The 16,707-nt window shown below is 47.4% G+C and overlaps 1 protein-coding gene and 2 non-coding genes across 9 annotated transcripts in view; all 3 read right to left on the bottom strand.

Annotated features, from left to right (window-relative positions):
- The window catches only part of Agbl5 (ATP/GTP binding protein like 5), an 18,997-nt gene extending 3,725 nt beyond the window's left edge, over positions 1-15,272 (bottom strand). For 3 of the 7 annotated variants that reach the window (XR_004114131.1, XM_031355617.1, XM_031355620.1), the window contains exons 1-11: positions 14,481-15,093; positions 13,627-13,887; positions 13,251-13,422; positions 12,797-12,960; positions 11,908-12,085; positions 11,288-11,466; positions 10,465-10,921; positions 9,854-10,023; positions 9,409-9,544; positions 8,662-8,864; positions 7,911-8,125 (exon numbers count right to left, since the gene is read on the bottom strand). Coding sequence is in view for 4 of the 7 variants with exons in the window: in XM_031355617.1 (XP_031211477.1) it covers positions 7,911-8,125; positions 8,662-8,864; positions 9,409-9,544; positions 9,854-10,023; positions 10,465-10,921; positions 11,288-11,466; positions 11,908-12,085; positions 12,797-12,960; positions 13,251-13,422; positions 13,627-13,841 (2,089 nt within the window). In the remaining 3 variants the exon portion in view is untranslated. Of the gene's footprint in view, positions 1-7,910; positions 8,126-8,661; positions 8,865-9,408; positions 9,545-9,853; positions 10,024-10,464; positions 10,922-11,287; positions 11,467-11,907; positions 12,086-12,796; positions 12,961-13,250; positions 13,423-13,626; positions 13,888-14,480; positions 15,095-15,172 lie in introns of those variants that run through there. The other 4 variants (XR_004114132.1, XM_031355618.1, XR_004114133.1 and 1 more) reach the window with 3 other exon arrangements.
- A 153-nt stretch (positions 15,273-15,425) lies between these two features.
- Positions 15,426-15,498, bottom strand: Trnaa-agc. The gene has a single exon. It is a non-coding gene; the product is annotated as a tRNA-Ala (tRNA).
- A 333-nt stretch (positions 15,499-15,831) lies between these two features.
- Trnay-gua lies at positions 15,832-15,921 on the bottom strand. The gene is given in 2 exon segments: positions 15,832-15,867; positions 15,885-15,921. It is a non-coding gene; the product is annotated as a tRNA-Tyr (tRNA).
- Between the last annotated feature and the right edge of the window lie 786 nt (positions 15,922-16,707).

Genomic DNA, 16,707 nt, shown 5'->3' on the forward strand with positions numbered 1-16,707 from the left:
TTTTTTTTTTTTTTGAACTTGGCTTCTAAGCCATGGATTTGCAGGGCTTTTTTCTTTCTTCTCTTCTTCTCATTGGTGTTCTAGCCATCTGGCCTTGGTTTTCTCTTAAATCTTTAAATCTCTAAGGTCTTTTTCTCCCAGAATGTCTTCTGTCAGACATTTCTACCTGTTAAGTCCTTGATTGCCAAGCCAGATCTCACTGTCTTCTCCCTGGTCCGTTCCTTGTCCCCGTCTACTGGAAAGCTTGCTTCATTCTTCCGTTCCTCCCCTGCATTTGTTTAGTCAAATCCTAATGGTCTTCAGTTGCAGTAGACTCGTATTAAATACAAGTCTTTTCACTCACTCTCCTTTCTCTCTCAGCTTGATTTAAAAAAAAAAAAAAAATCATCCTTTACATAGGCACCACAAATTATTACCCTAAAATAGCCTGGTTTAAAAAAAAAAAAATTGACCATGGCTTGGGTAAGGAAGAAACAATTTATTTGTTGACAGACTCTCACTGGGTAGCCCAGACTTTCCTCTCTCTAGAACCTAGGCTAACCCTGAACTTTTGGTCTTCCTGCCAAAGCCCTCCTCTATGATTGGATTGTATGCATGTATTACTACGTGTGGCTAGATTCTGAAGGTCTTTTTTTTTTTTTAAGATTTATATATTTTTATATGAGTATACTGTAGCTCTCCACAGACACACCAGAAGGAGGGCATCAGATCCCGTTACAGATTTGTGAGCCACCATGTATGGTAGCTGGGAATTGAACTCAGGACCTCTGGAAGAGCAGCCTGTGCTCTGAACTGCTGAGCCATCTCTGCAGCCCAAATTCTGGAGGTCTTTTAGATAGTCTATTGGAACCCTTTCAACACAGTCCATCCAGAGTCCTGCCTGCTGTGTGTCCAGGCCGCCTGCTATTAAGATGCTGATTTGATCACTCATACCTCAGCTGCTGTTGCTAGCAGCTCTGTGGGTCCTTTGAAATTTCAGTTTCTCTTTTTTAGGGAGTGCCTTGATAATCTTCCATGTTCCCTCTCAAATGTCAGCTCCCTGTAAATGTTGCCTTGGCCATTTTCTGGCAGAATTAGTTCTCAGAGCCTTTTTTTTTTTTCTTTTTCACATAGCTAATCGTTGTTTATAGGTCAGTCACCTCTTAAAGTTTAAGGGCATACTTAACTTTTAGGGGCACTACTCTGATGTATTCTTTGGCTGGAACTTTACTACAAATCCTGAGGGGTGGGATTCCAGAGAGACAGATGGTGTGTGGGTGGGATAGGAGAAGCTCAGCAGCTCTGGCAGGTGCAAGATACTTCTGGATCATCACAAAACCAAATAAAATGGTGATGTCAGTATTCTAGATTACCTCTAAAACAAGCTGCATGTGTTAGGTATGAAAAGCCTAACTTTGGAAGCTAATGACAGTAATCTCATCTTGTCTGTAGTGGGTTTTAGCAGGCAGTGCCTGGCATGTACATAACAGGACATGCCTGTAATCCCAATATGCAGAAGCCGTGGTAGGGAGATCACAAGTTCTGGGCCAGCTTGTGCTTAATGAGTACCTCTTTCAAAGAGTATTTCTAAAGTCTCAAGGTTGAAGTTACCTATAATGAATCTCAAAATGAATGAATGCTCTTAGGATGGAAGCTCTTCTGACTATGTGATACTGCAGGCATACAATTAGAGTCTAAGGTGGAGAGCGGAGCTTAGGGGGCAGTGGGAGCTAAAATGCTGATAGGATATCAGAAGTCAGAGAGACTTGTGGCCACACCAACCTGAAACGTGAGCTACCATCAGTGACTCAGTGATCCTCAAGTGTACAGACCTGGTGATTCTGATTAAAATGTGGATACAAAAGCATGTCTCTTGGGGCTGAATGTACACCTTTAATCCCAGAGGTGCGCAGATCTCTGAGTTCAAAACCAGCAGATAATAAGACTAGCCAGGGTTATATAGTGAGACTTTGCCACAAAAATAAATGCACGCTCCTCAGCACAGAGGACAGAAGTAATAAGGTTTACAGATGATCATAGTCTATACAGACAGGCAAGCTGAAGTCATGCAAATAGGCTGAACCTTCTTCCCCTTACCCTGAGGAAAGAAGTAATAAACCAGAGGGATATGCTAACACATGCCTAATCCCAGCACTGGGAAGGCAGGGCAGGAAGAAGGAATTCAAAGCCAGTTGTCTACAAAGTTTTGAGTCCAACTCTGGGTTTTTTGAGATTCTTTCACACACAAAAAAAAGTGAATACAGCTTTTGATGAAGCAAAACAGGTAAAAGATAAAGAGAAAACGCCAGTACAGAATGGAGACTAGATCCTGAGAAAGATACCAAGGCTAAAGCTCAGGAATCTTATCCCTAATCAGATTAGTCTGAAAAACATAAGGTATTAATGATAGTACATTTCCCTTTCTTTCTTTTTTTTTTTTTTTTTTTTTTTTTTGGTTTTTTGAGACAGGCTTTCTCTGTATAGTCCTGGTTGTCCTGGAACTCACTCTATAGACCAGGCTGGCCTCGAACTCAGAAATCCGCCTGCCTCTGCCTCCCAAGTGCTAGGATTAAAGGCGTGCGCCACCACCACCCGGCTAAGATAGTATATTTCAATCAATTTCTTAAAGACTGCCTTAAAACAGCCTGGGCCTTCCTCTTATTTGCCAATCAACACACACAGCTGGCTCACTTTTGTGTTTTGACTTTGACTCCTAGTAATACAGGCCTCACTCCATTCCTGTCAAGAGGATAAAGGGGGTCACAACAGCTTAATGCTGAGTGTAGGGTAATAACGATAAGCTCTGCTTCCAAAGGCAGTAAAGCGCTGTTTCACTGTTACAAGCTGGGACTGCTAGGATAGGACTGGATCCATGGTCTGGTAAGTTGAGTCAGGCTGCCCTCACCTGGAATGTGTTAGGACGCATGTTCTGAGCCTCTGAGTTGGCAGTATTAATCTATTGTTTTATACCTAAAATGTTGTCTCTCTAAAATGTCTTTGGGACATTCTTCCCTGTAGAGTTTATTGAATCCTTGAATGCTAGAATAGCTGGCTCTCCTAACCCTACAAGAATTAGAAAGATTAGATAAGCACTAACATGACTCCTAACCAAACTTTACATTCAGCACATAAGTGTCTGCTGAGCACTCAAGTGCTAGGCACAGTGCTAGGGCCTAGTGTTGGGGGGGGGGGGACATTGCCCAACACTCTTTGCAGCTGAAAGAATAGAAGTGGCAGTGGTGGTCAAGACAGCAAGTCCCATTGACTCCCTTCAGAGGAACTCACTAATAGGTGGGTATTACCTACTCTACCAAAAGTTGCCTGCTAACTGAGCCAAGACGTAGACCAGACAAATTGTAGTGATAATCCAGCTGAAGTGATAGCTGGGAGTCAGATGAGAGAGTCTTGGTGATAGGAAGACAATTAAAGGCTCTGCCTTCATACCTAAGTAAGGGCCTCATCTTTCACATCAGTGTCTGGCTGGATAGGCTGAAGGGCAAGAGGAGGATCACGCAAATGAGATTTCCAGAATGCAAAACTGAAGGAAGCTACTGCGTGATCATGGAGTTGTGTGTGCTGGGTGCCTTACTTGCTTGTCTAATGTACAGAAGAGGCTGCCTTGTCACCCTGGCCTTCCCCCCTACCCCTGCCAGCTGTTCACCTCTGCTCTTGCAGTACCATGCATGCCTCTGACTTTTCTCACTTCTGTGTTATTCTTTGCTGTTGTTTCTGAGGCAGTAGATTGGAACGGTGCTACAGATCTGGGAAGGTAGGTAGAGCATGTTTTGCAGCTGGGAAGAGTCAGATAGACTCTGCCCTAAGGTCAGGTACTGGGAATTAGGACTTGGGATTTTTTGGCCTCCTGTGCTAGGAGATTTCCTGTTTGTCTGAAGTTGGAGATTCACTGGCCTTTTACAGGTGCCATCTCACAGCTCGAGATGGTGTCTTTTGGACCAGTTTCCTGTCTGCCTTATGCTGCTGGCTGAGGTGGCCAGATCTTTTCTGGGAAAGCTCCCTGGAACCTACAATCTCACATTTGTTCCAGTTAATAAAACCAATAAAATGTATAATTAAAATACTATATAAACAGTAATTGTTTTTATGGGGAGTGGGTAGGTAGATAGATCTCATGTAGTCCAAGTTGGCCTCAAACTCGCTATCTAGCCAAGATCTTGTCTTTATCTCCCAAGGGCTGGGATTACATACATGCACCACCACACCTGACACCAGAATTTTATAAATAAATTCACAAGTCAAAATAACACATCATCACAATCCAAAATTGGGGGTTGGAAAGTATAGCACATTTCAAGTTAAAATTCCTGAGATCTGGACTCATGTTTTTTCCTGGCTTTGAAACAACAGGCCAGCCAGGATAGGTGAGTGGAATATACCACGCTTGACAAGCTGAGCTTAGTTTTCAAGACCAACATGATAGAAAGAGAAAACGCCCACCAGTTGTTCTTTCCCCTCCACGTGAGTGCTGAGGCATGTGCCTTTATGCACAGACAGACAGTCACACAATAAATAAATGTAAATAAATAGACCATATTGCTTGCTGTGGTCGAAGCCAAAGAGCCAGAGGTGTGACAACAAATGTTACAATGAACATGGTAGGACAGATCACACTGAACAATAAGTTTTCTCAATAGTTGACTGAAGATGCCATGTCTAAATGTTAGTTTGTCTTGCAGCCCTATCTAAAATCAGAACCAGTCTTCCTTCCTTGGGGTCTTCAAAGAATTGTGCCAGTAAATGCCCATCGCCATAGATGTCTTTAGGAGTCTATGCCTGTTTAAGATGGTTTTTCACTTTTGTTTCCAACTCTTAGATGCCTAAGACCTCACTTTTTTTTTTCTTTCAGTTTTTCGAGACAGGGTTTCTCTGTGTAGCCCTAGCTGTCCTGGAATTCACTCTGTAGACCAGGCTGGCCTCGAACTCAGAAATCTGCCTGCCTCTGCCTCCCAAGTGCTGGGATTAAAGGTGTACGCCACCACCGCCCAGTAAGACCTCACTTTTTTTTAACTCCCTACAGTGTCTATTTTGATGAAACTTCCATCCTGACTGACCCCTTGATTTTAAACTGTTTCCTGCCATGTACAACTATTTATGCAAGTCTTAGAGGGCATTAGTTTTCTAACCAGTTCTTTTCCAAACTTGTCCACCTGAGGAAACGTACGTGCCTTCTCACTTGGCACTTCTACATGGTGACTTAGGTCTCCAACCCTTCTACTTGCCCTGTTTATGGCTCTGCCAAGAAGATATCGCCATAGATGTCTTTAGGAGTCTATGCCTGTTTAAGATGGTTTTTCACTTTTGTTTCCAACTGTGTCTTAATGTCACTGTAACTGTCCTCTCGCACACAACTTTGAAGCCTTTTAGTTCATCTATCTTTCACCATTCTTAGGTCCTGCTATTTCTGTTCTAATTCTTAGATTTCTTTCCTTTGCAGACTCTGGTACAGGTCAGCTCATGTGTCATGAGTACTAGCCCAAATCCCTGTCCAGGTCAGCTCATGTGTCATGAATGCAAGCCCGACTCCCTGTCCAGGTGCAGTGCAGTGCCTTTGTTCCCATTTTTCTTAGAAGCAACCACATTTGCTACCATATGCCTCAGTTAATTCACCATCCTTGTTTTCAAAACACTTCCCATGTGTCTTCACCAAGCTTCGTGGGTGAAGGCCTGGCCCTTTGTATGCCAGCTAAGTGTGGACATTGTGTTGTCTGCCCAGGAGCTGTGTTTCTGAGCATGGCTATCATTCTCATTTTTGGGATGTTGTTTTTGTCAAGCCACATACTATTTGTTCTTCAAAGATGGTTCTCAAGTGAGCATTCTGTTTATGACCTCCCACAGTAGCATGTTTAGAATGCACACATACTTTTTATGTTGCATTTGCTATCTTGTTTCCTGTGTTAAGTTTAAGTCAATCAACCAGGAATTAATTAGTACTCAAGCTGCATATTTTTCAGTTAGTTCTCTGAGGAAGTAAAATAGCCCTCACCTAAAGGATTTCAATGCAAAATTCTGCATCAGGAAGAGAAGCTGGAGGATGTCTATTAAATAACAAAATCTGACTACGGCTGGGAATCGTAGCTTGTCTATAATCCAGCACTTGGGAAGTTGAAGCAAAAGAATCCTAAGCTCAAAGCCAATCTAGGCTATAGAATAAGACACTGCCTCAAAATTTTGTTTTATAAATCTGCCTTTGAATCCTCCAGGAATGATCTATGGAAAAGGCTCTTTGTGGTCAAGGATGGAGGATTTATAATGCTGAAGAAGAAATTATAAGCTGTGATCTAGGAAACTCCGACAAGAACAAAAAAAATCCACCACCACTAACAATAAAAAATCCTCACCCAGATACAACATAGGAGACTGGGTATACTGGAGCCTGAGAGTCAGCAGGGGACTGCCACTGAAGGAGCAACCCACTCTTCACCAGCTTCAGCCTGATATAGTCGCATTAATAGCGGAGATTAGCCTTCAATGTGTTATTCTCCTGCTTCAGCCTACCAAGCTAGGGTTATAGGTGTGTGCCACCTAGTTGAATAAGCCATCCCTAAAATAGTTTTTTTTTGAAGTTTTCTCATCAGAAAAATGGGACCATCATCCATCCCACAAGACCTGGGTTAGATAAATGAAACTACTTGTGATATTCTCTTATCATTATTAAATTTTATCTAAATATGAAGCATTATCATTACTAGTTTAATATTTTAAAGTACAGTGCATATAATTATTTCTAAGTTAGACAGAATCTCAGGGGGGGTTGGAATATAAACAGAACCGGGTTTCATATCAGAAGTGGAACCATCCTAATTAGCTGAAGCTGGGCTCCTCTGCAGCTTCTCTAACTAGCAGTCAGATTTACAGACACTGTATCTGTAAACCAGTGCATACCAGGGCCATTCCAAAAGCTGAACAGCAGGAAAATGCTCACAAAAATGGATAAAACTGTACACCTTTAGTCCCAGCACTTGGGAGGCAGAGACAGGCAGATTTCTGAATTCGACGCCAGCCTGGTCTACAGAGTGAGTTCCAGGACAGCCAGGGCTACACAGAGAAACCCTGTCTTGAAAAACCAAAAAAAAAAAAAAAAAAAAAAAGGGGGGGGTGGGGGGGGAGTAAAACTGGACCACAAAGCTCTTAGCTCCACCTCACAGTTCTCCATGTTTTGACAGGATTCCTATGGCCCAGAACATATCAGCAGTACTAATTTGTGGTATATATTTCTAGAGTAATACTACAAAAGTCTCTCCCACCACAGTCCAGATTCCTGCCAGCTTTCCCCGCCTTGCCTCCAATCTCCACCTCTTGCTAGCCCACGTTGTTTTGGCCATAAACTTCTGACCTAGAATCTCTTACCCAGTAAGACCCAAGAGTACTTACTAGTGGAGCAACTGTGCACTGCTGGGAAGGGACAGGCTGTTGGATTATAAGCTTACAGTAGGAGCTGCTTCAGTTCTGCTTTGCTTTGGAAGAACTGGAGTCTTGATATTACTATTGTGAAGCCAGAAGTTTCAGCCCGCAGAGGTGGTGGATAGTGCTCTTCATTCTACAGTTCCACCATTTAAATTCTAAAGACATTTCCTCCTACTACCAACAAGAAGACACTGTGACATTGTCCTTGATGGAAGTTCCGTGTCTGTGTTTGGCACTGCTGTAGCTAGTGTTTTGTCCTTGGAAATGTCCCTGGCTTCTAGTATGTGCGGAAGCTACAATTGCCGGGCCTTCTGCCTATGGGTGGCCATGTACAGCACTGCTCTGAAATTATGCTGCTGCGGGAACACCAAGGTCGCAGGAGAGGCTGCAGACTCTTCCACTTCAGACTAGTTTTATTGATCCACCCTATGTATGACTTCAAGCTCTTTCCCCCCAGCAATGCCCCAAGCAACCAAATACCTGCTGCAGGGGCTCCCAGACTGGCTTACCTCTGACAGGCCCCAACACCCGATGGCTGACCTTTTGGGTGCTAGAGCCCAGGCCTGGCAGCCCTGCAGTCCGACTGCCATGAAAAGGAAAGCTGGGAGAGTTCTTCATCTGTGGAGAATTCTGTTGGCTGCTGCCGCTACCACCAGTGCTCGCCCCGGTGCTAATGCTTCGAGCCCGGCTCAAAGCATTCTCAGAGCAGGAAACAGGCAAGCTGCTGCAGAAGAGCAGATACGAGTTAACCCTGGGCCTGGGAAGAGTTCCCTCAGGATATGGCAATGAAAACTCACTTCTGGGGTAAAAGGGCTTAGGAACCCATTCCTAGGAACAAGGGAAGGAATGGATGCCCATGGATGAGGATCTAACTTGGAGCACACCAGCTAATTTTGCAAGGGTCATCCTAAGAAGCTTGACTGGACAAAGATTGTCTCCCTTATTTTGTTGGTGCTGGCTCTAGAGCCCTCTTCACAACCTTTGGGACCTGAGACCTGCCACACCCTAGTCACAAAGACAGTGGGTTTTGGGTTCTGGATCTAGGAGTCCCTTGGCCTGATTTTCAGCACCTTAGATGTAGTTCTAGGAAGAAGGGAAGAGGTTTCCATTCTCAGAAGCAGAGGTAATCTTGGCAGTTCCCATGTACCCAGGAAACATTACCAATGGGGCCTTCCGCACAAGCTCACTGACTGCCCAACTTCCTTGCGCTCTCCTTTCCTCTCCTTTTTTTTTTTTTTTTTTTTCCTTTCCTCTCCTTACTTGTTGCTTTTGGGAGGAGTTCGAGATCCTCGCTTCTTGCTCACACCCATGTTCACAGCACTGGTCAGACCTCTGCTGTTGCGCACATGCTTCAGCATCCAGGCTCGTAGGTTGGTGAGGCTGTTGTGTTCCGACAGCACAATTCGGGGCCATGGATTACATTCTGCCATATCCAGAGCTGCGATGGCCATAGCTCGTCCTACCTGTGGGGAGTTCAGTTTGCTTCAGTATCTTTATCCTGTAATCTAGCTGCTGTTTGGGGGTATGGTACACAGCACAAGAGAAGAGAAGAGGCTAGATCTAACAGTGGATACCCTCAATTTTGTGCCCTGGTTCTTTACCTCAAGTAGATTTACAACTTGCTGTTTGGGGCAGGGGCTGGTGTGCACCGAACCATGAATTTTCCAGAATTAAGACTTTGTGTTATTTACAACTTACAGTTTTATTTCTCTTATGTGCCTAGAAAAAAGACACATCAAGACTACAATAATGGTGTGTTTTTGAACCTAGGAGTGACTAAACCCATGAGGGAGATCAGCTCAGACCACATATTGACTTAGATGTGCCAGGGTAAAGTCTGTGATTGAGGTCAGAAATTATGCCTGTGTCCTCACCTATTGCCTTGACAGCTAACATTGCAGAGGATCTTGGACTGGGTTCCCCCTCCCTACTTACTCCATGGACAGTTAACCCTGCAGAGGATCTTGGATTGGGGTCCCCCTCCCCACTTACTTCATGCAGCCCTACCTGCTCAAACAGCTCCACAGTGTATCTGGAAGGGAAAGCCGGAGGGGGAGGGGGGCTGGCACGCCCATTGTCATGGCAGGCAGCAGGGATGCTGTTGACCGAGCGTCCAGTGTTGTAGTTGCATTCAAGTGTGTAGCTAAGACACAGAGATCTTTATCAGTGTCTTGCAGAACAGCTGTTTCAGCAGAACACTGAGATGGTCTAAGACAGTAGTCACTTTGAATCAAGTAAAGACCACGAGAAAATGCTAAAAATTCCCACGTAACAACTGCCCATGTGCCCAGGAAGTCATCCAAGTAAGATGCCCAGATTAATGCCAACCTTGCTAACTGAGGCTCTCTTTTGAGAAGACTTGGGTGGTTCCAGCCCCTTAAACACCCTGGAATAAGTATTTTTTTTTCCTTTAAAGAAGTTATTTTCTCAACTATGCCAGTTTCTTCCCAACCTGTGGATTATCCCTGAGGCTTTGTAGATTGCGACGCGGCCACTTCCCTCTTTGGACTGGCCATCTCTACGGTCTCGGGCATACATGTTCTTCTCTGAGAAATTGCAGCCCTGGAAGTCAAAGTGGGCTGAATTCAAGGAGATGAGCTTTGGATATAGCATGTTTTCCACCTGTGTGAGGGGAAAAAGGCAACTTAGAAGATGACAGAGAAATAAGGGACAAGGAGGCAGACAGTCATGTGACTCTGCCACACACGCCACCCACCACCCACATACATCACAACCATCAGCAGTAAGCAAGGTTTCTTCAAACCTCACTGCTTAATATTACTTCTTTTAAGCTCTTAGGTTTCCCTCTCCAAATGTTCCTTCTCTGGTTCTCACAGCTCTGTGGAAGCCTGGAATGCTGGAGCTTGCTCTCTTCACTCAGACACCATGATACAGTGGCTAAGATATCTGGCCCTAGCACCATCTCTCCATCCGTTGAAGCTTGTGCAGAGGTGGTGTGCATAGCCTTCCTGCTCCTCTAGGAGGTTCCCCTCCCCTTGTTTGTAACTACCTCTTATCTCCTAACCTGCAGAACTTACTGCCACACAGGATTCAGAGTCCTACCTGGGTGCTCTCATCACTAAAGCTGTTTCCATACATGAAGCAGCCCCTTTTGGAAGCATGTCCATGCAAGTCTACATAGTAAGCAACACCACTCTCTTTTGGGGGGATGGTGTCAGGAGCTGGCTCCTCAAGTTCAGCAATCGGCTGTGACATAATCCACACCGGGTCAGTCTTCTCTTCTACTGGCTCTGTCTCAGTCCAAGTCTCAGGGTTCTCCCCATCAGGTGACTGCCCGAGGTGAGCTTCATTGTGGAGATTATTGGCTTTCTCGAGGTCAGAAAGAGGAGCCTCTGGAGGAAAGGGAAGAGTGGGCTGCTGGTTCGAGGGACTCTTGGAGTTGAGCCGAGAGTGCACATGATGGTAAAGCAGCACAGCTTTGGCGCCAAAGATGGCCGGGTGCAGGACGGCGTCGGGCTTCAAGTACTGACGGTTCAGATTCACTCCACGGGAGTCTGTGCTGTGGGAAGACAGGACTCAACAGGCTCTAGATGTCTGGGCCACCAAAGGAGACACTAGGGTAGGTGACAAGGACACTGAAGACTTGTAAAGTGAAAGGCTTAAGTCATGCTGGAAAGAAGGACAGAGCCTTCCTTCATTTGCAGTCAGGCCACCATAGAATCCAAGGACAGTCCCCTACACCCACCTAGTCTTCACCTACTTTTGCTCCCACCCAGGATGTATTCACATGAATTATATCCCCTCTCATCTCCCTGGAGGATTAGAGGGGCTTGCTCTGGTTAGGGTACCTGAGGGCTGGCTGACCTCACAGCCAAGAGAGGCATGAGCCTGGGGAGAAGGCAGAAAGGCTGTCTCGGCTACTTACCGGTAGTGGCCCCGGACCACACCATCAGGGTTTAACATGGGAATCAACTTAAAAACAAAGAGGCGACGGAGCGTTTGTGCCCGGGGGTCATCAGGTCGAAGGATGAAGTCCAGAAAGCCATTGAACACAAAGCTAGATGGAGTCTCTCCAGGGTGTACCCTACTGCTTAAGAAGAATATCTGAGGTGGAGAAGGAAGCAGACAGGAAGTCAGTGGTGCTAAAGTTCCACCATGATCTATGTGGGCAAGGGTGCTTGAGGCAGAAAGAGCCTTTTCTAGCTGGCTAGTTACCAGGATTGCAATCCTCTGCCCTGGGCTACAAAGATAAGCTGGATCCAGAATGTGCAGAGGTAACAGCTTTAAGCTATTCACAGTGGCTGGAGATAGGATACAGTTAGAGTACTGTTTTACTTATGTGTATGTCAATGTATCTGTATGTGGGGGCCTGTGAAAGCCACAAAAAGTCATTCTATCCCCTGGAGCAGTAGTTACAGGCAGTGGCACAGTGTGGGTGCTGGGAACCAAACAAAGATCCTTTGTAACCAGAGTATCAAGTATCTTAAAACTGAGCCATCTCTTCCACCCAAGAATACCACTTTTCTATTCTTCCCACTTACTTACCCTTTTGCCTGTGAAACGGAATGGTCGGGGAGTGCCGAGGTCAGGAAACAGCTGCTCTAGACGGGGCTCCCGATCATCTCGAAGCCCATGGCAGGAAGTGATTGTTAGTAGATCTACCCGAAGTCCATCCAGAGAATAGCAGAGAAGCTCTCGGTGGTAATAAATGCTATCCAGAGGACTACAGGGATAAAAATCAATTGAAGTCCCTAAAGTCCTAGCAAGAGACATACAGCATTGCTAGCTCAGGACTTATGTTATCTGGTCCCTCACCATAACTTGGGGTCTCATAGTCGCTTCAACTGGTAAGGCTAGGGATATGTGTGAGCTTGCACTGCTAGGTGCAGACTGTAGAACTGAAGTTTTTAGTGTATGTGTGTTTATTCCTACATGAGCACACATGCATGTGCACATGTCATAACACATGTGGAGGTCAGAGAACAGCTTGTAGAAGTTCATTCTCTCCTCCTGTCATGGTGGTTCTGGGAACGGATTCATATCACCAGGTTGGCAGCGACCTCCCTTCTTTATGCTGTCACTCCTCCAGCCCTATTATTTAAGGGTGATTTTTTTTTTGTCTGCTTTCCTAATTTGTGGTACATCAGGATAGATCAATTTGTGTATATAGAAAGTTACCCTCAGTAGAGAAAGATGAAGACTTGCTGAGCAGCTACAGTGCTGGCTAAATTCAGGATAGCTCAAGAGAAAAGTGGAGCAGGAGCGCGCACTGGGCAGGTGATATGGTGGCAAAGGAACACCTCTGTCAAAACACTACACGCTACACATGGACAAGACTGGTGAAGCTCTGGCTAAGAGCTCTTAGGACAAAGGCCAGAAGCAGCAGAGGTACTACAGCATCCACAGTATAGCAGGGGAAGAATGGGGTTAGCACCTGCTATGGGTAGAGTAATTCTCTGGAAAGCGCTGGTCTAGCTGGCTTAGCAAATCCTGGCAGTCACTGTAGGAGAAGGGGTAGCAGAAGGCGAAGAAGGTGGTGGCTCCCCGGCCCTCTACGAAACGGTGAACAAAGGATAGCACAAATTGTGTCTCTGTCATCTGGAGAGCAGAGGAGGAAGGGGGGGACATGTCATCTGCGTCAGCACTGAGCTCCTCCTGTGGGGACACCAGGAACTGACCACATGCCTCTCTCACCTTTACCAACTCCCTCCCTCTGACACTTCCCACATGAGAACCAGCTTCTTCAGGCTTGCTGAAGTAGGGGCTCAGCTTGGACCCCAGCTAGGGGTAGAAGAAAGAAGACACTAAAAGCTGCCTGGTCCTCTCTCTCAGGAATGTGTTTCCTCTACCACACAACACCCAGTATTTCCTTCTACTGAAGAACTTACCTCAAAAGTGGGCCGCTCTCTAATGCGTTCCCAGCGTGGCCGGGAAGGCAATGTGCGCACAAAGGGGGCCATGCCCTGAGAATATAGTTTGCTTTGCTTGTTCATGTTCATGATGTTGATCTTGATAAGCTTTCCTGGAGCTCCTCCCCGGACACTGAAGTAGAACCATGACCTGAGAGCCAAAAGAGAGAACAGCTGTTAGATGTGGGAGGGTCAGGGAGAGGATGTGGGGGGAAAGCTGAATCAAATCAAGTCCAAACAGCAAAGGGCTGTCTATTAAGGAGGGGAGGGAGGAGGGGTTAGAAGAGTCAAAGGACTGACTACAGTATGCAACCAGGCACTTGGCCATTCCCACCCTCCACGTCGGTCCTCATACCTGTTCCCGTTCTCATATTCTGTTTCAGCACAGTCTGGCCGGGTCCACACATTGAACTCGTAGTCAGGGGAAGAAGCAGAACCACTAGTGGGGGCTGTTGCCACCCCTCCTATGCCTTCCCCGTCACTAGGCACAGTCTCCACTTTTTCGACATGGGCTAGGTTCCCTGAATCAAAGCGAGAACTGAACAGCAATCCCCCACAGCGCAGCTCCATGGTGGGACTGGGAAAGCATCCTCTTGCCCCACACAGGCCCTGAGAGCTGGGAAAAAAAATCAAAGTTGGGATAGGGAGGAGGGGCAGAAAGTGAAACAATGTGTTTGGTATCTCTGGATAAATGAGAAATGTTTTTACTACTCTATAAAGCAAAACGCTCTATTTCTTAGAAAACATGGAAGTGGCCTTTCAGCAAAATCAAGAGAAAGCACAACTTTGTCCCTGGACACCCAAGGAGTATGAGTGACCTAAAACACCCTATTTTACTACATCACCACTGTTCCCAAATCGAATGCTCCATGGCTTCCTTAGTTGAGTTGGAAAACGCTAGATTCTCAAGCTTCTGAATAGCCTAAGGAGCAGAGACTAGAGGCCAGGTGGTTGCCACAGACTCTATGAGGGAGGGGCCATATTAAAATTTCCTAAATTGACTTTGTACTGAACAGCCCAGAGCAAGAAGAACCAAGTTTCTAAGTGTAAATGGTAGCCTCCTTTTCTTTACCTCTTTGTCTTCACAAGCGCTGACTAGAATTACACTGTTGTTTCTCTGAGACCTTGAAGAGCGTTATTACCACCCCCTTCCTCTACTACGCCTATTATGAAAACGTAGCCGATGCCCGGCCAAAACCACTTGCTCACCTGCCCTGAACCTCAGTTCCAATTAGGGTGTGTTTCCATCCTCCCGCCCTGTAGACACGAGCCCGTGCAAAAGCTACCCTCGAAGGTGTGGGTAACGGGCGGGCGTCCTAAGCACCCCTAGGAAGGCTGGGCCAGTAGAGTCCCGCTCGGAAGCAGCAGGCAGCTCCTCGGTTCGCGAGGACCCTCGCTCGCACTGCCTGGCTTGTCCAGGCTGGGGTGGGGTTTGGAGGCGTGGGAGGGGTCGAGGCAGACACACTGGAGGACGGGAAGGCCCGTCCTAGGGGTCAGAGGTGAGGCCAAAGCAGCGGAGGGAGTCAACCGGAGGCGGGGTCGGCGGGCCGCGGCAGGTCGGGGGGGCGGGGTGGCATTCGACGGGCGCTCCGGCGGAGCGGGCTGAGAAGGGGGCGGGGCCTGCCGGCGGGCCGCACTCCACGCAGAGCCCCTCACCTCTCTCCGGGCCGCTGCTCTCGCTCCCGCTCCCTCTCCCGCTAGCGAGGCGGCACCTCGGGCCCCGGCACCCGGGCCCTCCACCCGGGCCCCACACAAAACCAGAGAGCCGTGGTGCCGGGACCCCACTCTGCCAGGAAACAAGAAGTCTCTTGCCTATTGGCCGCAGCCGCAGCTGGCTACCCGCCCAGTAAAGCGCCCTGCCATTGGTCGCTACGTGGGGTTCCGTGCACGTTGGCAGGTACCTGCGAGGGGGCCGTTTGGGGGCTTCCGCGGGCTACCGCCGTGTGCGGCTCAGAAGGCGTCTTCTCAGCAGGCGGTTAACGGCCCGCCTCCCCGAGGCGGGAAAGACAAAGCAGGGAGCAGGAAACAGGAAAAGGCTTACCTGCCAATGAGAAAATAACATGTGAAGCCCATCTTTGCTTACCGTGCTCCTTGCCCTACTGTGTAGCAAAAGGTGGACAACAGATCACGAGCCTGGTGGTGTACAAAAAGAATTGGAGGATGCGGGCATCGATCCCGCTACCTCTCGCATGCTAAGCGAGCGCTCTACCATTTGAGCTAATCCCCCAGCTGTATGACTGTACTTTCCTGTAACCTTTACAAGGTTTCCTGAGAGGAAGGTTTCTAAGGTAGTTCAGAGTGTAAAGTACGGTGGAACCCCCAGCAAGGTTTTGAAACTGAGCCACGTAATAAACACATAAGCAATAAGGACTTTTCTTGAGGCACATGTCACTATATCTTCACACCTAACGCGCAAAAAAGGCACATTGTACTCCGACTACTTAAGTGCTTACGTGTTTTACCCAGGGTCAGCAGTAATCAGGAAAATACACCGCCTGTCCTCAACCATTTTCCCCACGGAGCAATTGACCTAGGGTGTAACTAAAAATAATGCACGAAGTCCTTCGAGCCGGAATCGAACCAGCGACCTAAGGATTGCCACATCAGATTAAACTACAGTCCTCCGCTCTACCAACTGAGCTATCGAAGGCTCCGCTGCTCTGGCATGTTGCAATTTTCCCTCTAATGCTTACCAAGATTTTTTTTTTCCCCTAATGTGTTTCTTTGCAAACTAAAAGAGCCAGGACCGGCGGGCTTGCGGGCTCGCACCCTGCGGCAGGAGTTCGCCATGAGCCGGACAGAGGCTAAAGCCCGGGAGGCCTTCCTCCCGCTAAGCCGACATTAGTTTCGGTGTTTGGGACTACGAATTGTGCTTGCTGCTTCTGCTCCAGGTTTCCTTTGTTTTTCGGCGTGATGAAAGTGTAAAGCATGTTGTTCTGATGATGCGAGAGATATTCGCTCCGTCATCTGAAGCGCCCCGGTCCATTCACCGAGACCCGGGCTAGAAGGGAAGAGGGAGCCGTGGGAGCGAGCGACCCCTATGCCCCGGACGCTGGGATGCAGTGAGGGCCTGGCTTCCTGCTCCGGTGCCCTCTGGCTGGGTACAGTCCCCGGACCTGCCCTATCTTGCAGTGCCCACCGCTTCTGACAACCTCGCTTTTACGGTCGAGGTCTGGGAGAGGTTTCCGCCCCACCTGGGCTCCACTGCCAACCAAGTGTCTTCTCTGAGGTGATGGGTTGACCCCTTATCTGGCTCACGTATTTGTTGCTCTTCCTCACAGGAGCAGCCCACTATTGGCTCACAGAAAGCTAACCCCTTTTTTTTTTTTTAAACAAAGGAACAAACTCAGCACCCGGGTCCTCTGTGCAGCCTGCTCTGACTGGCTGAGTGGGTGATCCGGCCCCCGTCGCAGTTCTGAAACACCCAGCCAAGTAG

The sequence above is a fragment of the Mastomys coucha genome, unplaced genomic scaffold (assembly GCF_008632895.1).
Source record: "Mastomys coucha isolate ucsf_1 unplaced genomic scaffold, UCSF_Mcou_1 pScaffold6, whole genome shotgun sequence".
NCBI lineage: Eukaryota > Metazoa > Chordata > Mammalia > Rodentia > Muridae > Mastomys > Mastomys coucha.